Here is a 22,718-nt window from a genome sequence, read left to right as displayed (position 1 = left end):
CCTGTGTGGCCTTAGAAAAGCCAATTAACATTTCTTGCCTTCCATTTCTTTGGCTGTTTAATAAAAAGTTTGGATTAGATGACCTCTGAGGTTCCTTCCATCTCTAGTTTGATGACTGGATCAGGGCAATGGCCAATTTTGATTTCAGGGAACTGATAATAAAATGGACTTCCTTTTTCTCCATAGGGAAGTGATGAACTAGGAGTAGAGAACAAAGCCTGTGCTTTCAGACAAGGTTAGTATGTTTTGGTTAACCTGACTTCTTTGTTACAAAGATGATGAGGAGAGCGATGGTACTGGGAAATGACAAGGTTATATAAATATTTTTTTAAAAGACTGTGTCATAGGCACACATGGTTGATGTGATCAAGTATCCTAATTAATCTTGGCAATGTTATGGTTTGGCAACAGTTTCACACAACCAGTACTGTCTTATGGTCAATACTTCTGGTCCACCATTACAATAGTTCAATACATTGACCAAAATTTGAACAATAATTCAAACACACTGACCAAAATCCATCATGGGGAGCCACAATGTGAAATTTCAATATCTACCAAATTCCCTTGGAAACATTCCTGAATAAAACCAACCTTACAATCCACACAGAGAAGGTCAAAAACAACTGCAAATCAAGTCTTTGAAGGGCATGGAAAAATTAATGCTCATACTGGACTTGTTCTTTAGTCTATTTGTAGTCCTGGCTCTCCACACAATCTGAGTAGCAGAGATAAAGCCAGACCACTCCCTCCATGGAAAATAATCCTAATTTATCACATGTAATGTACTCTTTAATAACACGAGTGGAAAAATCATATTGTCAAGATTTATTCCATAATATTCCATAAAACTCACAGGTCACCGAAATTATATTTACTTTATTACTCTATTTTTGGCTGTCCTAAAACTGAACACTGAAATCTGCCATAGCATGTGATTGTGCTGAAGGTCATTGTCTTTATTTAAAAAAAAATAGAAACATAAAAGTTCAAGGGAGCTAATGAACTACTGACCTTGGGCAATCTGTGGGTGTCTTCTTCCTTCTTTGTGCACAAGGTGAGTTCACATTGTAGGAAGAGCAGTGAATTGTTAAAAATGGGTTTGAGCATGAAGCTAAATCTCTTTTTGTCCGTCTGTGTGTGGAGTCGCGAGAAATGTGCCTTTTGAGGTGAATAGAATTTCACAGATTCATCTTTAGGACAAATGTTCTCTATGATAGTGTAATCAGACATCCTGTCAGAATTGGAGTTTGGAGAGATAAAGCACGTTTGGATGGCAAATCCCACATCTTGGTCGGCCTTGGTAACAGAGACCTACATAACAACAACACAAAGAAGATAAACGAAGAATGAGCCAAAAGCATCAGGGGTTGGCACAGCCTTTCAGCCATGCTTCACACAAACATGGCAGCCTAGCGATGTAGCATTTCAAAGTTTGGGAGGTGTTTTTTATTTGAACCAGAGTTCGAATCAGAAATTTTGTGCATTTGTTAGCTTGGGAGAACCAACACAAGTTAAACTTAACTGTTTAAACTCAGTTCCACTATGAGACTCAAACTCATTGTCTGAAGTGCCTCCTCCCCAGATGAGCTCTCCACCAAATTAAAATGAACGTAAACATCACACAATCGCTATTTGCCTTTGCAACTCAGTTTCCTTGCCTAAAAAATGAGGATAATAGGAGCACTTACTTAGTTCAGAGGGATATTGTGACCATCAAAGGAGATGTGTAAAGTACTTTGCAAACCTTTAAATGCTGCATAATTGTTAGTTGTAATTATTAATAACAGAGGCAGCATAGTAGGTGGAGGGGAAACTTGCCTCAAGGACAAGAAGACCTGGGTTCAAGTCTGCCAGGGACATAAACTGACTATGTGACCCTGGGAAAGTCACTGAACCTTTCTCAGTGCTCTCAGCAACTTTCTTCAGACTAAAAGTTGCACGAACTAGGGGAGTCTCCTTATCTGAGAGTTTCCTGTGCCAATGAAATCACTGGCCCAATTCCTTTCCATGTTCCTGTCACCATTTTTGTTATTATAATTATTATTGACATTATTAAGAACAATCCAAATAATATTGGAATTAAAGTTAGCCACACTTTGTCTACACCAGTTTCAATACACCAGAAGCTTGCTCCCCTTTATAAACCAATCATTAATGAACCCCAAATAAGAACAAAATCTTGAGAATCCAGCAAATAATAAATCACATTGGGATCTGAATATCCAGGGGTAGAACTATTGTCCATAAGTACCAGGTATAGCCATGATTCATAAAAATACAAGAACCATATTTCCAACAATGTCACCAGACTAAATACTCATATTAATCTCTAAATCACACAGAATAGAAAGCTGTCAAAATATAGAGGAGCAGAAGCAGAAAAAAAATTAAAACCGTAGGAGAACAAGAGGACAAGGATTGTCTTTTGCCTCTTTTTGTATCCCTGTGATTGGCATTTATTACAGTGGTTGGCAGAGAGTAGGAACTTAATAAATATTAACTGATTGGTGGACTGAACATACAAGGTTCATTAGGTGTCATGGGAATTTCCCTGAAGACACTTTGAACCTCAGAAAAGGAGCTTGCATTTCAACACTTTTTTTTAAGGTAGTTGAGTGAATAAAAAGGCAATTGAAGTTAAGTGACTTGTCCAGAGTCACATAGCTAGTTAAGTAGCTCAGGATAGACTTGAACTCAGGTTCTTCTGACTCCAGGGTGGGTGCTCTATCCACTACAGTGCCACCTAGCTGCCCCCAATACTCTTAATGAATTATAAAAAGTAGTCAATTTTTCCAACTATGCAATAATCTGCAGAATATTAACTATAAAAGCTTAATAACAACATTATTTATACTCAATTCATTTCTACCTGAATCCTATCAAAAAAGATGAGAACAATAATAGGCACCACAAATATTAGCAGTGAGACTGATGATAAATCCAAGGTTTTTTACAATTAGACTCTTCAACACCTTTACTACTCCATTGGAAATATGAACAAAAACATATTAGCCATTAAAAAATTAATTTTTCTAAATGAAAATTTAGCTCCCAGACTATATGATAATCTTGATTCTGTGAAGAGATTGATTGGTCCTTTTAAAAAGGTTCTCCAAAGAGAAAAGTACAAAGTTCAGATTTTTTTTTTTAGCACAGAAAAGGTAAGTCGGGTTTTGGCATTGTGGGCAGTCAATGTTATTAGTATCTTTCTCAATGGGGAAGGATCAACCTCTCTTTTCAATGGATGCAATATAATGGGTGACTCAACTTGGTACAGTCCATGGTTTGGCCAAATATCTCAAATTGTTTTCAGGTCCAACACAAACTTTGTCAAGCTTTCCTTCATTCTTGAAGCCTCTGGGGGAGATTTTAAGGGAAAATCTTATCTAAAAATATTTCCAACTCACTTACACTTCCCTCTTTTAAAAATGGAATGGGCTAAGTCCAGATACAATGGAGATTCCCTTCTTTTCAAACATGGGTTGTGCTGGGCCAAAGCTAAACAAAATTCAAACCTGATTTCCCTCCAACTCTGTTCTGAACCTCTTCTTCATTTATTTAAGAACCCCTGCTTCCTAGTCTAGGTGGCAGAGTCTCCTTGGGGAGCATGCAAGTATACCCTTTCTAATGGTACTCTCAACCAAATTAAGGATTAATGTAAAACTGGGTACTTTAGGGATAAAATAAATTTTTGTGTATTGCCCAATGTTCTCCTTTGGGGCCTCAGAACTTTGGCAAGAGACAAGAAGATGTGACTCAACTCTCCTCTCTAGGACAGTCTGTCCTATTCCAGACTGTCTCTGATATGAAACACCCCTGTACAATTAACTTCAGGACTCCAAATGATTCTGACAGAATGGGTTATCTCAATTTGCCAAAGACTGACAAGGTCTGTTTTTGTTTTGTTTGTTGGAGGATGGGTCTTACAAACTGAACATTTTTTCCTACTAAGATACCTTTCTAGAAAATGACTTTTTCTAAGCTTAAAAATCTTTGTTATTTTTCTCAATCTCAGGGTTTAACTTTGCAAGATGGAGAACAATATCATGAATTAATCTTTCTAAGAGAGAGGTGTCAGGTCATTCCTAGCTGCTAGATTAAATGTATTCTTTTCCGGGAGGAAAAAAAATCAGTTGTCCTAAACTCAGAAGATTTTTGCATTCTATAAAAGGAAAACCAAAAGAAAAATATGAAAAGCATTCTAAATTCAGTAAATTTTCCTATTCTGGAAAACAAAACCAAAAAATTATGGCAAGATGGTCCCCTTTCTCAAGAAGATCATATTTTCAAATATGATAAAGTAGATTACCTTTGCAAAAGTGTAAGTACTTAGAGCACCAGTCCTAGAGTCAGGAGGACCTGAGTTCAATTATGACCTCAGGCACTTAATAATTATCTAACTGTATGACTATGGGCAAATCATTTAACCCCACTGTCTTGCAAAAAACAAAACAAAATAAAAAAGTGAAAGTGCTATAATGAAGTAAGGTATTATTATTTTATTTCCAACAAATTGGTCATCTAACTTCTTCCTGAAGACCTCTAATGATAGGGAATTCATGAAGCATCTCACTGTCCTAATAGCTAAGAAGAATGTCCTTCTATTCATTCATTTATTTATTAACCAAATATGTAATAAACAACATTTACATGCTAAGGGCAAAGACAAAATGAAACCTATCTACAGACAGCTTCTACTCATTGTTCTGCAACTCCATAATTCTATGGAATTCAGATTTTTTTCAAATCAAATCAGTGTTTAAGATCTTGTTTAACCTAAGATAGGTCTAAATGAAAGTTTAAAATATATTTCAATTATGGCCATAATACAAATGCTAGGCCTTAAGAGGGGAGTGTGGGAAGGAGATACCAAAGTTCAAGGTATGTTCCCTAAATGATTTGTATATAATTTTTCAAAAAAAAAATTGCCTCTTAGGAGGACAGTTAACTTGAAGAAGCACAAGACTATTCTGTTTAAATGGGGACATCTCTACTATATAATAACAGGTTTTTAAGAGTTGTCAGCTAAGTGGCATCATGGATAGAACCTGTACTCTAGAAGACCTGGGTTCAAATTCTGCCTCAGACAACCTCCTAGCTCTGTGATCCTGGGCAAGTAATTTTACTTGTCTGCCTCAGTTTCCTCAACTATAAAAATATTAGTTATAAAGAATAATATAAGTTATAGATGTTAAAACAGATATATATATATTAATATTAAAAACACACAGGGTTGTTGTAAAGAAAAATAAGATAATAATTCTGAAGCACTTAGCATAGTATAAGCACTTAATACACGCTTATTTCTTTCCCTTATTCCTCTTTCCCCTTCTGTTGTCATTTATTTCAGTAGTCTGGCAAAACTTAGGGTCATTTTCTCTGAATAATTTATTTAATAAAAATAAAATATCAAGAATTGCAAAAGGAATTCACCCAACCTTTCTGGTGAGCAATTTGGAACTATGCCCAAAGGGCAACAAAAATGTGTATACCCTTTGATCCAGCAATACCACTACTGAGTCTATACCCTGAAGAGATGATGAAAAAGGGTAAAAACATCACTTGTACAAAAATATTCATAGCAGCCTTGTTTGTGGTGGCAAAGAATTGGAAATTAAGTGAATGTCCTTCAACTGGGGAACGGCTTAGCAAACTGTGGTATATGTATGTCATGGAACACTATTGTTCTATTAGAAACCAGGAGGGATGGGAATTCAGGGAAGCCTGGAAGGATTTGCATGAACTGATGCTGAGTGAGATGAGCAGAACCAGAAAGACACTGTGCACCCTAACAGCAACATGGGGGTGATGATCAACCTTGATGGACTCGCTCATTCCACCAGTGCAACTATCAGGGACAATTTGGGGCTGTCTGCAATGGAGAATACCATCTGTATCCAGAGAAAGAACTGTGGAGTTTGAACAAAGCCCAAAGCCCAAAGACTATTTCAATTTAGGGGAAAAAAGTTATCTTACTATGTAATTTTGCTATCTCTTATACTTTATTATTCTTCCTTAAGGATATGATTTCTCTCTCATCACATTCAACTGAGATCAATGTATAACATGGAACCAACGTAAACACTAACAGAATGCCTTCTGTGGGGGGGTGGGGGGAGGGAAGCAAGAATGGGGGAAAAATTGTAAAACTCAAAATAAATAAAATCTTTCTAAACAGAAAAAAGAATCACAAAAGAAATTATTTTAAAAAATATTGCTACCAAAATATATTTTTTAATACTTCACAGATCTAGGTCAAATAATCCAGTTGACAAAGAGGTGACTTGGTTTATTTTTGTTCACTTTTTTAAGAGAGATCCTTGTTACTGAGAACATTCACCTTTCCTTGGGCAGGTAGGGAATTATGTGTGTGAAAGGTAAAATACCTTACGCAAAGAAGTCACTAGTTAGTTCATTCTGCTCTTTTGTGGGAGGGGGAGTTTGAGAAGCAATGTTACAAGGTTAGTAGGGAGGGGTATATCTTTTTTTTGGGGGGGGTTGCAAGGCAAATGGGGTTAAGTGGCCTGCCCAAGGCCACACAGCTAGGCAATCACTAAGTGTCTGAGACCGGATCTGAACCCAGGCACCCCTGACTTCAGGGTCGGTGCTTTATCCACTGCGCCATCTAGCCACCGGGAGGGGGTATATCTTGAAATGACTGGCTCTAAAATAGAAAATAAAAACTTAGCCTTTCTCATATGTTGGTCCCTTAAAAGATAAAATAATCTGTAAAACTACTTTTTCAAATCTTGATCTCAACAAAATAATGACCATTTCATTTTTAATATTAAAGACATCAAGAGTGTCAGATCTATAAAGTCCAAGGATATTTTTAAATTTTAAAATCAGAGATGATTTAAGAGGGTAAAAAAGGGGAAAAAATCTATCAAACAAAAGTGGGTCAACTTTCCATTAAAAACCAAAAGAAGGCTAACTATAGAAGATCAAGAGAGAGAAACATGAGATGTATTAAAAGATAGAGGTCGGGATGAATGGGGGAATGTCTCTGAATAGGACACACAAGGAAGACTATACCAATGATTCAGGAAGAAACAAAGCAAAAACTCTTGGAGGACCAAATTCAGTAAAGATGACACCTGGGGAATGGTGAAACATCTGGTAGTCATTAACCACTGCACATATGGGGATGACTGCCAGGACAAGAGATGCATGGAGATCTGGAGGGGCAAGGCAGTATTGGGGACCATCAGAAGAAGCCAGCACATTTTCCATTGGGCAGAATCAAGAGGTTCACCTAAAGAATGGAGGCTCCTATTGGGACAGGTAATCCAAAAGTCACAACGTCTGAACCACAGAAGCAGACAGAGCTGAAAGCCAATAGGCCCCATCCCAAAGTCTGAGCAAAGTGGAAGTCCCGATCCAAATGGGAAAGTTGTTTGTGTTCCTAAACCAGAAATATGTGCGCAGAAGACATCGAAGATTTATAGAAGCATCCCGTTTCAACCTGTTTAGGATGAGCCATGAGACCCCAGCTGGCCAGTCATACAACACTGGGAGCTGTGAACTGTCAGCTGATGGATTCTCTAATTAGGGATGCGGATAATATATTGTGCCGGATCATTCCAGAGACCCAAGCCTAGGATTTTCCAAACCGCAGTTCTCTCAGCTCTGAAAAAGCTTTCCCAGGGGGGCAAACAGAAACTTGGGGTCTTGCACAAGAAAGAAAAAGATTTGCCTCAATTTCAGTAAAGCAATTCGGGTATTGTCTTTGGGCATTCTGTGGTGGAGGAGAATTCTGGAGAATCGAAGTCATGTATGATCTGGGTCAACTGAGCTAAACACTGTTTGGGAAATCAAGCTTCACAAGGACATGGCTTTTCTGGACATGATACAAGGATTTGGGTCTCCCCTCACCTAATTTCCCCCCCCCCTTTTTTTTCCACCCTAGAGTCTCAGCTAAAGTTACACCTTCTATAAGAAATCTTTTCCAGTCCTCACTTAATTTCACTCTCTTCCCTTCAAAATGAGCTCCAATCTATTCTTTTTTTTTGAGTTTTATTTATTTAAGGCAATGGGGTTAAGTGACTTGCCCAAGGTCACACAGTTAGGCAATTATCAAGTGTCTGAGGCCACATTTGAACTCAGGTCCTCTTGACTCCAGGGCTGGTGCTCTTATCCATTGTGCCACCTAGCTACCCCTCCTATGTATTCTTTATGTTTATACACCACTGTCTCCCTCATTATACTGTGAAATCTTTGAGATCAGGGATGGTATTTTCAGCTCTTAGCATACTTTCTAGGGTATTTAATAAAGGCTTGTTGACTGACTAAATAGCTATTTGATCACTGAAAACAATTAAATTAAAATTTTAAAAATTAATTTCTAATGGCCATTGACCTGATAAAAGTAAAAAAAAAATAAATATCCGTTCATGGGAGGGGGGATTAAGGAAGCCTTAATTTGTTGGATTGGGGCACATTTCAAGAAATGATATATTCCTTAGCAATTTGGTTGGCTCTATAGGAAGTATCATTGTCTGGCAAATCACCCAATGATAAAAATAAGAGCTCACATTTATGCAGCAATTCAAGTTGGCAAAACACTGTTTATACATTATCACAGCTGAATCTTATAACTGCCCATGGAGTTAAAAGTTCATTTTAGACCCATTTTACAGATGAGGGAGCAGAGGCACAGAGAGATTAAGCAATCTGCTCACGATCACACAGCCAATAAGTAGTAGAATTGGGATTGGAACTCGAATCTCCCTGCTTTATCCCTAAAGCCTCTAGTCTGACAGAATCCCCACTCTAACATGCCCAACAAGTGGTCACAAACCCTTATTTGAAGATCTTGAATTTGGGGAAGCCCACCTTTAGGCTATGAGCTTCTTGAGGGAAGGAACTATCTTTTTGTGTCTTTTTGTCTCCCCAAGACTTAGCAGACTGTCTCGGAAATAGTAAGTGCTTTATAAATATTCACAACCACTCCATCTACTTCAACTGCATAACTCTTCTCCAGGCTCTCCAATAAATTTTTTTGGGGGGATCCACCTCCCCTATCCTGGGAGGTCTTCTTGAGCCATCTCCTTCTACACTATTCTTCTATTATCACTCAAGAATCTCATCAGCTCCCATAGATTCAATTATCATCCCTATTCAAGCTAGACTTCTCTGCTGACCTAGAGATTTGCATTGACACCTAGCTTATGAACTTTATCTCTCTTGCATGTTCCCCCCTTCTCTGGTACTCCTACTATATTGACACAAGTCCTTATCATCTCATGTCTAAACTATTTTAGTAATATGGAGATAAGGCTTCCTACTTCAGGTCTCTTCCCATTCCAATCCATCCTTCATTCAATGATCAAAATGCTCATGGAACATCACCTGGAATGCCCTCCCTGCTCATCTCCACCTCCCAGCTTCCTTCAAGTCCCAGCTAAGATCCCACCTTCTCCAGGAAGGCTTTCATTGAACCTCTTTCATTCTAGTTCCTTCTCTCTGAAGATTATCTCCAATTCATCCTGCCTCTAACTTGCTGTAGGTCATTGCTTGCCTGTTGTTTCCTCCATTAGATTGTAAGCTCCCTGAGGACAGGAGACTGATTTTTTTGTATTTCTTTGTATCCCCCAATGCTTATCACAGTGTCAAGAATGCAGCAGTGTTTAATAAATGTTTACTGACCAACTGACTGAACAAGAATACCATTGGAGTACATTGGTTCTTGCCACTTGGACAAGCTATTTTCTTTTTCAAATGAAGATTTTATATAATGACATTTTCTCAATCTTCTATATCCAAACTAACACTCTACAAATGCAGACTATAGGACAGGAATACAGGTTCTTGGGGAAGGCCAGCCACACTTCCATAAAACAACCTGCCCACTTAGCTCAAGCCATTTTCCAAAATGGCACCACTTTGGTCTAGAACCAGTAAACATTTCATTGAGCCTGGCCCTCCCTTGGAATTGTGGCTGAGTGCAAGAAGGACATGAGAAGGATCCCCTTGTCCTCCTTGAAAAGCAGGCTGCTGCCCCCAGGTGTCCCAGTCAACACTCAATGGGCAATACCCAAATGGCAGTGTCAATCTTTACCTTCTTACCTCAACATAAATGTGCCCATTTTCTGCCACTGCTAAGATGCCCGAGACGGGCACCAGGAAGAGGTCTGTATCGTACAGCTCCATGTTGAAGGTGATGTTCTGGGCCTGGGGTTGATGGGGTATATCTGGAATACCTGTCTGTCTCCGGCTGCAATTAAACTGGAAAAAAAAAACAAACAGGTAAAGAGATCGATCACGGTCTTGTCAAAGGGTGAAATTTTACAAAATCAGACAATGAATGTCAAACATAATTTTTTTGCAACCCCGCTCCTAGGTCACAGAAATATTCTTCCCCACCAACCATCCTCCAAAGTCAGATACCTACCACAACGATTTCAGATCTGCCTATGAAGAAACTATCTCCTTCATCTGTATCTCCTGGAAAGCCATTATTGCCTGATTCTAGATCTTCATAATCAGTGGTCCAGCCACTGCTGTCCCCAGGGGTTGATACCTGCATTATAATCTATAACAAGAGAAATCATGAGGCATGATTAAAAATCATGGCAGAAAGCTCCAATGACCATCATTTCTACATCATGATCTCCCCATATAAGCTAATACTTGGGACAAACTTCTCTAAATTACAAAGTCTTTAAGAGGAGACATTTTAAGGAAGGGTTGACTCTTGGTACAGCTTATTAACTTTCCTTTTTTAAAATTAAAATTTATTTATTTATAATTCCAACCATATGCATTCATTTTTTTGGAGGAAGAATTTGAGTGTTGCACATTTCTCCCTCCTTCCTTTCCCTCTCCTATTGACAATGAGTAATCCGACATCAGTTATTCATGTATAACATAGTTCCAAGACTATTAAGTTTCTTTAATGATTTTTTAAAATAAAAATTCAAAGGTATAAGTTAAAGAGTTCAAGGAAGAGCAGCCTAGGATGAAACTGGGGGTCTTGATCAATCTGGGGTGGGGGTGGGGCGGCATGTGATGCGGAGTGTGAAAAGAGATGAGAAAAGACACCTGAGGACAGGTGCCTGGGAAAGACCTATCCAAGTCAAGATGAGGAAGAAGATGGAGTACTGGATTCTAAGAAGAGCATTCAGATAGGCAGAGGGAGAACCAAGAGAAAGAGCATCCCAGGAGCTAAGGGAAAAGAAAATATTAAAAAGCAGGGTCAGGTGGGGCAGCTAGGTGGCACAGTGGATAGAGCACCGGCCTTGGAGTCAGGAGTACCTGAGTTCAAATCCGGCCTCAGACACTTAATAATTACCTAACTGTGTGGCCTTGGGCAAGTCACTTAACCCCATTGCCTTGCAGAAACTTTTTTTAAAAAAAAGCAGGGTCAGATAATACAGGAAAGGGTGAGGATGCTGAAGACTGAGGAAAGATTTGGCCACTGGGTTTGGAAATTAAGATAAATCACTGGGACCTTAGAGAGAAGTTTGCAGTAAAATAGTATGGAAAGAAGCAAGATTGCACAGGTCCTTTTAGTCCTGAAGTTCAATGACTAATGTGGACAATCTGATTTAGATAGACTCAATAATACTATGGGACAAAATTGCAAAATTTTTAAGGATTAGAAAAATTTACATTCAGCCTGAACATTTTACTTTAGATTTTCTCACATCTACTAAAATCTCTTTATTGTAACATAACATAACATAACATAACATAACATAACATAACATAACATAACATAACATAACATAACAAACATAACATAACACAATATAACAGAATGTAATATAAAATTGTAATACAATGTAATGTTATATTGTGTGATAGAATATATAATACCATTCTTGTAAAAAAATATAGACTGAGCATCCCCCAGACATAGTTACAACTAAAAGGTCCCCTCCCAAAAAATAATCAAGAAAGAGAAAGGAGAAACAAAGTTTATTAAATTTCCTTTCAAGTTCTGGTCTGGTCTCTCTGGGCTAGAGCATTCAGGCTGGGTTACTTATTTCCATGACAGCTTTAGTCCTGTTAGCAGAACATACATACTAGCTCCCGGGTCAGCAAGACCTGGGTTCAAGTCATCTATATGACACCCACTTCCTGGGTGACCCTGCACACATCACTTGTGGCTGAGAAAACAAAGACTTAGGAAAGTTACCCATGAAATTTAATGAGAATCTAAGCAGGGCTTTGAAAGAAATGGTCTTGGGGTAGCTAGGTGGCACAGTGGATAGAGCACCGGCCTTGGAGTCAGGAGTACCTGAGTTCAAATCCGGCCTCAGACACTTAATAATTACCTAGCTGTGTGGCCTTGGGCAAGTCACTTAACCCTATTGCCTTGCAAAAACCTCAAAAAAAAAAGAAAGAAAGAAATGATCTTACTGTTATAAAAATATGTATATACACACATAAGTATGTTTATATAACTTATCATTTATATTTTTATTTATATTTTTATATTAAATTTATAAATTTACTAGAAATATATAATAAACATCACATAAAATATATAATATATTGTAAAATATTTATATTAAATATATATATATATGTATAACTTACCGAGTTATAATAAACCATACTATCCGGGGCCAACAATTGTTGCTGAGTTCCACAGCCTCTCAGGGATGATTCCAAAATGAAATGGCTTCCATTTGTTTTGGCCTTGCAGGTTGGATCAGACAGGGAAAGTTCTGTCCCCATGTAGCCATTAGCCTGGGATAAACATCACCAAAAGAAATGTTGGGTAGCAAATAAATAATGTGACGACACAGAAATAGTTTCACTAAGTCTTCTTTCTATGGAGGGGATGCTGGAAGCTTGCCACTCAACCCCCCTTATCCTGTCTAACAGAGACCCCTCCTCTCAGCCACCCTCTCTCCTGATCTCACCCTTGATCAAAATCTCAAGGGTTGCATTGCTGGCCTGTAGAGTTCAATCATGAAACAGTGACATGCAAAGATCTAGAACCCCTTTCACTGGGAGAAATTGTTAGTGGACAAGGAAGGAAACCAAGGAAAGGAGACTAATTCACTAAGAAAATGATAGATCTCAGTAGAGAAAAAGTGAACAGCAAACAAACATATTTATTAGAATTGGTGATGAGAAGAAAGCTAGGGTCTGTGTTCTAATTCTACCTCTGATAATTACTAGCTGGATTGGAATCGCTGAGCCTCAGTGTTGTCAAATGTCAAATAGATATAATAATGCTATGAGTACCTAATCTACTATCAGGCTTAAATGAGGTGATACAAACAAGAAGCTTTGTCATCTTTAAAGTACATATTAACAATAAAAATATTATAATAAATATATAATATAAATAATTTATACATTATTATATATAAATAATAATAGCTAGAATTTGCTTTACTGTTTGCTATATTATTTCATTTAACCTCATAGTGACCGTGTTTCTCAGATAACACTGGAAGAGGTCAAAGGACTTGCCAAGGGTCATGTAGTAAGTGATCTAACAATACCCCATAGAAATGTTAGGTAATATTATTATTATTATTATTATTATTATTATTATTATTATTATTATTATTATCATTCTTGGTTTCTTCTCTCCTGTATGAAACAGCACCAACCTGAAGAGAATTCTTGTCCACAGCCACAATCATCTTTTCATCATTGCAGTGGACAGAGAAGGCAATGTCCACATGTCCTTGAGCCTCCTGGGGTTCCCTTGGGCTAGGAAATAGCTGGAAGGGGGGATAGAGAGGCTTTTTGGGCAAAGGGAACCCATCCTCTCCCTTCTCCTCGTGTCTCCCTTTCCTGTTGATGGGAGGGAAGGGGAAAGGAAAACTTCCTCCTGGGATGGATGGGTTCTCTGGGGAAGGCAGAGGGCTGCCTCCTAGGAGTATCCGAAGCTCCGGTGGCGTTGAATGCTCTTCCTCATCACTCATCTCTTCTAGAAAAGCAAAAAGGGAACACAGAACAACAATGTCAATATCAATAGTCTGGTGTGATCTGACTGCAAGTTTAGTTGCATCAAGGAGAGCAATTTAGAATCATGCTCAAAGGGCAACAAAAATGTGCACACTCTTTGGTCCAACAATACCACTATTGGGTCTATACCCTGAAGAGATGATGAAAAAGGATAAACACATCTTTTGTACAAAAATATTCATAGCAGCCCTGTTTGTGGTGGCAAAGAATTGGAAATTGAGTGAATGTCCATCAATTGGGGAATGGTTTAACAAACTGTGGTATATGTATGTCATGGAACACTATTGTTCTATTAGAAACCAGGAGGGATGGGAATTCAGGAAAGCTTGGAGGGATTTGCATGAACTGATGCTGAGCGAGGTGAGCAGAACCAGAAGAACACTGTACACCCTAACAGCAACATGGGGGTGATGATCAACCTTGATGGACTCGCTCATTCCACCAGTGCAATAATTAGGGACAATTTTAGGGTATCTGTGATGGAGAATACCATCTGTATACAAAGAAATAATTGTGGAGTTTAAACAAAGACTATTATTACCTTTAATTTTTTTTTAAGAAAAGGTATCATGTAATTTTGCTGTCTCTTATATTTTATTTTTTCCTTAAGGATATGATTTTTCTCTCAACACATTCAATTTTGATCAATGTATAAGCATGGAAACAATGCAAAGACTATCAGACTGCCTTTGGTGGGGGGAAGGAAGCGAGATTGGGTGGAAAATTATAAAATTTTAAAAAACAATAAAAAAGATGGGCTTAAGTGAAATTATTTTTTTAAATTATTTCTAATAATGAGAGAGGGCATATAGGAAAGCAATAGACCAAGAGGCAGAGAATCTGGGTTTATTCCAGGTTCAACCTTTAATTGGTTAGGTAGCCAAATGGGCAAGCCCACCCTGCCTTTTTGGGCTTCATTTTCCTCATTTATAAAATGAGACTGAACATTGAAGATAACCTTGCTAATGATTCTAAGCTCTAAATGGCACAGTTTTGACAAATATTATTATTATTAATAAAAATATTAAAGAATAAATATATTATTGATAACATTAAATAATAACATATTAAATAAATGCTTAATAAATATTTATGGATTAACGGAGTCAGTCTTCTAGTTTCTTTTGAAGTCTATTGGAAGGGATTCTCTGGAGACTTTTTTTTTATGAGAAGCAGCTTGTTCTGCTGCCTAAAGAGTCAGTAAGACTTGGGTTTGAGTCAAACCTATGACTCATATTGTCTGAGGGACCCTGAATAAATCATGATGGATGAGAGGTCACTTAGCTAGTAGTGGCAGATCTGGAATTCAAATGTCTTTTAGAATCCAGTGCTCTTCTCTCATTTTCATACTTAAGGGCATGGAAGGCAAGAACAACACTGAGATTTTCATCATGTTGAGTCATATTAACCAATCTTTTGGGTTTTTATTATTTATTTTCTGCATTTTAAAAAAAGTTTCAAGTTATCTCTCTCTCCCCCAATCTTTCCCCATCTGTTGTGAAGGCAATTATATGAGAGAAATCAAAACATTTCTATATATCAGTCATACTGCAAAAAAAAAAAAAAAAAACAAGAAAAATAAAGAAAGTGAGCCTCTATCAGTTCTCTCTTTGGAGGGAGAGAGCATCTTTCATCATAAGTTCTTTCGAATTGTTTTGGCTCATTCACAGTTGTTCATTGTACAGCACTGCTGATACTGTTACTGTGTTCTCCAGGTCCTGCTCACTTCACTTTGCATCAGTTCAGATAAGACTTCCCATCTTACCGTTATTTTCAAGCCAAAGATGAAATCTATTGGCCACTGGGGCCATCGTGTAGGACGTCACTGGACTGTAGCCATTATCAAAGGCCCACTTGACCAAGTTTTCTTGATCTGAAGGAATATCACTTCTTATGGATTTTGACATGAACATGGATCTCTCACTTTCTTTCCCAAAGCCAATGCTATTTGGAGCCTGAGGATAATAGAGAAATAACCTAGTAAAGATTCCATTAGGTAAATCATGTCAGTGTTTGAAAAGAAAACAATTCAGTTATTGGAGAGAAGGGTTTTTTTTATATTTTTTCCCATTTGAAAAGAAAACTGGAGGAAAGGTTTCTATAACTGCTTTAGGTCAATGAGTAAATCAATGAACCATCATTTATTAAGTTCCTACTTAATTAAGTCCCCCAAGCATTGTGATGAATTGGAGATACAGAAAAAAGTGGAAAAAAAATCTCAGTCCTCAAGGAGCTTACATCTAGTGATGGAGACAACATGCAAGCAACTATATACAAGATATAGACTGGATAAATCAATGATAATTAATAGAGAGAGGTATTCACTTTAAGGCAATTCAAGAAAGACTTGTTATGGAAGTTTTGACTGAAGGAAGCCAAGGAAGCCTAGGCACAGATGAAGGAAAGTTCCAGATATGGCAGGTGGCCAGGTGAGGGGATAGAGCATCAGTTGAGAAGAACTGCAGGAGGTCAATGTCATCACAGGTCACATGTTTATGGGGGAAGTATAGGAACATGGGAAGGATAGCAAGGGGCTGGCTTCCACAGTACTTTACAAATAAAATAGAAGATTTAAAATATTTATATAATATTTATTATATCTAAATATATTTAGCATTTTTATTATATATGATTAAATTGTCATTGTATATATATATATAATTAAAATATTTAAATTAAACAATTATATGTTGTGTTATATTTACTATTTATGTTTATATATAATATATAAATATAATATGTATAAATATAATAAATAAAATATATTATATATATATATATAAATAAAAAAACCAAACATATAATACTAGAAAGCAGCTGTGATCCCATCAGAAGCAGGAGGGAAGAGGACAGTGCACTAGGGAATCAGAAAGAAACAGGTTCAAATTCCACTGCAGACACTGACTAGCTGGATGACCCTGGACAAGTCATTTAACCTGTAAGCAATTCATTTGCCTCATCTATAAAGTGAAAGAGTGAAACTCAATACAAACTTAGTCCTTTCCATCTCAAAATCTTGTGGCAAATGGATAGAGCATTGGGTCTGTAATTCAAATCCAGCCTCAGATAGTATCTAGCTGTGTGACCTTGGGCAAGTCACTTGATCCTGTTTGCCTCAATTCCTCATCTGTCAAATGAGCTGGAGAAGGAAATGGCAAACCATTTCAATATCTCTGCCAAGAAAATCTCAAACGAGGTCACAAAAAGTCGGACACAACTGAAATAACTGAACAACCAAAAGTTTTACAAAACTTTTTTCCATAGGTCTGTGTCTGGAAATTGAGGTCCAGGGATTAAACAGTAAGGTCATCTTGGGCTAAGTCAGCATTAATCCTGCCAATAGAAATTCCAACAATGTATTCCATGATCTGCTCCTATTAAGTGATGAGATTTTTTTTCCTTCAAAGTAATAAAAAGGTCCTTAGGAATTTCCTTTTTTTAAAACAGAATTCACACAATGCTTGGAAGAAGGATCCTGAAGTGCAAGCTAGATCATCCCATGTTTTAATCCATTAGATAATTTCAGGTTCACCTGTAAAATGCAATCTTGCCACACAAGGAAAAACTCTGACATTCTGTTTAGCTAGAGTGCTTTGAATGGAAAAATTAAATGTAGAAATCTTCCAAGTTAAAAAAAGTCAGAAAGGATAATAAATGAAAATTCCAGATTCTCTGATGCAAACTCTGAGCTCTTTGCTTGCAGGGCCAGCAAACCCACTGGTAAGTGGAGAAGATGGCTCAATGCCAACAAGTGGAGATGCGAAGCATGCATCACATTGTCAACAGCTCTAGCAGGAAGGCCACTTGCCTGTCCAGTGGGCAGATACCAATGCTTTCACGCTACCTAAGAAAGTTGCTTTCATTCTCATGCCCATTTTTTCTTCTTTTGCATGCATGGGGCATTCTTGCTGAATTCCCCATTTGTTAGTCTGGAACATGACGAAAACTTAATCTTTTCCCACTGAAAACCACAGTGGTTCACAGGGCCCAGCTCTGCCATGAGGATGTAGGTCTAGGGTGCCACGGATTGCAATCCAATCCAAACCCAAAATTGTTTAGCAAAAGTTAAGCTGGCTACCAGGGCTGCACCCAGAGTCAGGGTGTGCTCCCATCCTCACTTTGACCATAAGATTGACAGCAGAGTGGTCCTGGATCCCTCTGGCAGCCTAATGAAGCCTGTAGACCCCAACTTGGAAACATCATTTATTGTCCACATTTAGAGTCAAAAGAAGTATTTAATTTCCATTAGAGATGCATGAAAAATAGAGATGTCATTGTTTTCCCATAGACTCCTTATAATCTATTCATGTATTCTTTTGGGGATCCATGAACCCCAAAGTAAGATTACTTGATTTATAGCATGAAAACCTTTGAGAATAACCAACCATATGAGGGAAGGGGTTGGTTGGTATTTGTCCTCTGTTATCAAAATAGACCAAAATGACCTTACTATTTTTGGGACAAATGACCGTATGTCCGACTGTGGCTGATCAGACTAATATGAGCTTGGAATGCTCTACCACAGGTCGGGCATAAGTGGTACATGTGAACACCTGGGGTGGGTACTCTAGACTTGTCTGGAAAAGGGAAAGTTAAATGAAAGTAGAAGAAGATCTTGATGTTATACCTTTGGTCTTCCATAGATTTCCAAGCAATTTAGCAGAGATCATGATTCCAACTAATGTTGACTGGCCTCATGTGCCCTATTCCTTTATTGTTCAACAGCTGGAAAAATATCACATTTCCAGAAAACTCTCATCATAACAGCCACTTATCCCCTTTTGACCAATATAGTATGATCTGTTTACACTTTTCCACATAAAGTCTAGATCAGCTGACCTGGGTCTCCCAAGGATAAAAATCCATTGGCATTTTTCTTTTTCTTTCTTTTTTTTTAATATTTATTTATTCTCTTTTTGTATAAATAATTTTTTATACATTAATAAAATATTCTTGTTTAAGAGTAAACAAAAGGCATTTTTCTAAGGTGGCTAGGTTTAAGAAATGGGGAATCTGAGACACACTGACTCAATGAAAGACTTATCCCCTGCTCTGGGCATTGCCAAGAGTCATTCAAAACCAAAGTGGCTCTCGTTGCTGAATTCATAGTTTCAGCTTTTCCCCAACTCCTAAGCTCTTTGGCCTCACCTTGAAATAAATGGAAGGTATGATGGTCATATGTATGTGTATGCATGTGTATGTGATGACTGGATGATATCCTGAACCACAGTGATCAAAGCCAATGGAATTAAAAGATGGAGCACTTCTGCCCCACAAGAGTAAAGGGGCTTTATCAATCATAAAGCTGATTTTAGAATTTTGGAGTTGTCCCCATCATTAGAAAGCAAGCAGGGATTGTTTTTTCCTTTCTTCGTAACTCCAGTGCCTAGCAAAATGCCTGAAAAGTAATAAGCTATTATTAAATTCAAGTTCACTGACTGATAAACTAACAGTAGTGTCATGGGATAGAGGCCATCTAAAACACTCATATATGTCCTTTTATACTATGAAGAAATTCCTTGTTAAAAACAGCAATATTTACTCCTATCCTAGCTTAGCACATACATAGTTTGTGCATTTAATAAACTGCAGTTTACAGTGGACTATCACATGATTTTATGTCAGAAGGGCCTTCAGAAGCCATCAAAAGTAATTAGAACTGAATTATAATTCTCCCTATTCCAAGTGATCATCCAGTCTTGGTTTGAAGATCTCCAGAGAAGGAAGATACCCTAACTCTCATGGTCACTCATTGGGCTTTGGTAGAGCTCTCATTCTTAGTAATATTTTTCAAACCTAAATTTGACTCTCTGCACCTCACACCTAATATCCCTAGTTCTGCCCTTCACCTTGGAGAGGTATGGAGAGTCCTTTAAATATTCAAAGACAGCTAACCTTCCTGTCCCCACTAAAACTTATTTTTTACAGGTTAATTCTCCCCAGTTCCTTCATCCAAATGCTCCTGCAACATAATCCCAAGGCCTTCACCATCCAGTCACCTTCCTCCCAAAGTTCTCCAGCTCATCAATGACCTTATCAATAGATACAGGGTGTCCAAAAATCTTAGTGTGGCATTAAGCTCTGAAAAACATTAGCTTAGTTTTAAGTTATAAAAAATCCAAGTATAGCTTCAAGTTATGAAAAATTTTAGCAGTTTTAAGCTGTGAAAAATCTTAACATAGCTTTAAGTTATAAGCATAGCTTTATCTGAAAAATCTTAGCTTAGCTTTAAGTGATGAAAAATTTCAGTGCAGCTTTTAAATTATCAAAAAAAAAACCTATTAGCTAGTTTTAAGTCATCAAAAAATCTTAGGGTCGCTCTATCAGAACTCTTAGTGAAGCTTTAAGTTATCAGAGTTTAAAGCTGTCCTAGGATTTTTAGGACTGCCTGTACCTGAAAAAGGAGAGACTATGATAGCCCCCATATTTGTCCTGACTTGTGCCACAGTTCCTTATTTCTTTCACCCATTCATTCTACCTCTGCATAAGCAGACCCTGACATGGCTGAGACTAACCGTGTGACCAATGGAGTTTATAACACCTCGCTCTGACGGTGTTTAGGGAACCACTCTTTGTGCATTTGAAAGAGTTGTACAGTTTAAAAATACTAGTCATTCCTATTAGACAGATCCATGGGGACATAGAGTTCAGGGATGCTATACTTATTTTGTTTTATTTTGGGTAGGGGGCTACACCCACCTGTAACTAGCTTGCAGTCTTAAAGAATTACTCACTGGCCCCTAAATCTAAAAACTAAGCCCTGTTCTTTTGGGTCTCAAATCCTCCTTCCCTGCCCACCCCCACTGCCCCAAGCCCTCCTGAAAACAAACCCCCTCTTTCTGGCATGGGCCATCCAATCTTCACTCTGCATAAGCATGTGTCTCCCACTGGTGGGATCATAATTTACACGAGAAGCGTGGAGTTAGCAAAACCAAAAGCATGGAACCGATTGGGTAAGTAAAAAAAGCTCATGAAACATTACCTAATTGTTTAGTAATGTTGACATGCATTGTCCAAAATTGGACTTGGCCAAGAGTTTTGAGCCAAAGAGAGGAATAAACAGAGCCTGCTTCAGGACAAGCAATCTCATTTCTCATCTTTCGTACTGGAAGGAGCAAGGGGCATTCAAATCTCCTCTCCTTGGTGCCAACAGATTGGGTCCCCAGGCCTCCAAGCTCAGAGATTTGGGTGGGTGGGGGGGAAGCATCGAGTTAAGAGTCATGGCAGAGGGAGCATTCATACAAGAACTCCAGCAGGGAATTAAAAAGGACCATATGTTTTTGTCTTTCAAAGTATGATCCCTTTCCTGTTTTTGTTATTCTTAAATTAAAAACATTCCATTGGGGTGCCATGCTGCCAGGCAAAGACGCCCCTAGGTCATCAGAGGGAGCGAGGCCAAAGCAGGGCAAGGCAAACCAAACACTGGGCTTTGGAAAATCATTTAGTCTTTCTTTGTGCTGAACACCAAATGACTAGATCCCAATTACCCACATAATGGCCTGTTAGGATCGTGTCAGTGTTCTGAAACCACAGGAAGCAAAAATGAGCCCTTTGGGATTAAGTGTGTCCTCGTGGTAGTGGTTGTGGCAGCTGCTCCTGTGGGGAGCCCTTCCATGTATCACTGGCCCTCCCAGATGCCAAAGATGCCCTTCTCCCCATATCCTGAGAAGTGGTTACGATTGGAAATTCTTTCACCCAGGATAGAGGGGGAGGAAATGTCCTAAGTCTGGTGGTTCCACTGATTGTGGTTTTGCCAGCAGAAAATAGCATCTTGCTCCTCTTACAGGAAGAACATTAGGTCCACAGATTAAGTTGACCATCAAGTCCAACTCATCCATTTTACAAATGAGGAAACTGAGGTCCACAGACTTGTGACTTGACCAGGGTTCTCACTTCTAGCCTGTATCTGAAGCAGAATTCAAACTTAGGTCTTCTTAACTCCAAGCTCAACATTCTACCAACGTGCCATCTTGTCTCTCAAAACTATGCATGTCATTCAAGAAAACACTAAAAAATTCAATTCTAATGCAATAAAAACTAGACAAGAGGGGATTGCTTATTTTACTATGGGATTCTTTATAAAAAAATAAATAATTTACCTCCAGAATTCTTTCAAATGCCAAGTTCCCTCAATAGTTTAAAATAGTATTTGACTTCAAATATTGAAAATTATAGCTTCTCAAAGAAACATCTCTAGCATAAAATGAGACATGTCTATCCTTCCCACTAATTAGCCAACTTTATTTCCTTAATGATATATGCAATATCACTTCAACTAATGGGAACCTCCAATTAACTGAACTTTTTCTCAACACAAGAAGTAAGTGGTGACAAGATAAATAACTATCTGAAGATAAATGAATGAATGAGTGAGTGAGTGAATGAATAAGCATTTATTAAGGCTCACTATGTGCCAGCACCAAGATAAGTACTGGGGATATAAAGAACAGAAAGTGAGAGTCTCTCTTCTCAAGGAGTTCACATTTAATGCAAGGAAACCACATAAATAAATGATCAGTGGCCGAGGAAAGGAGTTTAATTCTGAGGATTCCCAGGGATGCTGAGTTGATCCATTGAGCACTCAACTGAAATGTCCTTTCCAAAAACAATAGTGTCATTCGATCGATTAGTGAGCCTATGATCAAAAGTAGAAAGCAGGTACCAAGATAGTCTATAGAGAAGGCTAGAGAGGATTGAATCATAGTCTGGTCTTGTCCATGGCCACTTAATCTGAAAGGGAAGGCATTACCAGCTGTGTGGAAGAGTTAAGGTCTCCT

The 22,718-nt window shown here is 38.0% G+C and overlaps 1 protein-coding gene across 1 annotated transcript in view; it reads right to left on the bottom strand.

Moving 5' to 3' along the window:
* The window catches only part of TGFBR3 (transforming growth factor beta receptor 3), a 225,887-nt gene that overhangs the window by 24,216 nt on the left and 178,953 nt on the right, over positions 1 to 22,718 (bottom strand). Inside the window, exons 8-13 of the mRNA XM_074221691.1 lie at positions 15,707 to 15,896; positions 13,581 to 13,903; positions 12,550 to 12,702; positions 10,397 to 10,537; positions 10,072 to 10,230; positions 1,015 to 1,314 (exon numbers count right to left, since the gene is read on the bottom strand). Coding sequence (XP_074077792.1) covers positions 1,015 to 1,314; positions 10,072 to 10,230; positions 10,397 to 10,537; positions 12,550 to 12,702; positions 13,581 to 13,903; positions 15,707 to 15,896 — 1,266 coding nt within the window. The remainder of the gene's footprint in view (positions 1 to 1,014; positions 1,315 to 10,071; positions 10,231 to 10,396; positions 10,538 to 12,549; positions 12,703 to 13,580; positions 13,904 to 15,706; positions 15,897 to 22,718) is intronic.

This window comes from Macrotis lagotis, chromosome 2 (assembly GCF_037893015.1).
Source record: "Macrotis lagotis isolate mMagLag1 chromosome 2, bilby.v1.9.chrom.fasta, whole genome shotgun sequence".
NCBI lineage: Eukaryota > Metazoa > Chordata > Mammalia > Peramelemorphia > Peramelidae > Macrotis > Macrotis lagotis.
The sequence above is the reverse complement of the archived record's forward strand: the minus strand, read 5'-3'. Positions and strand labels throughout refer to the sequence as shown.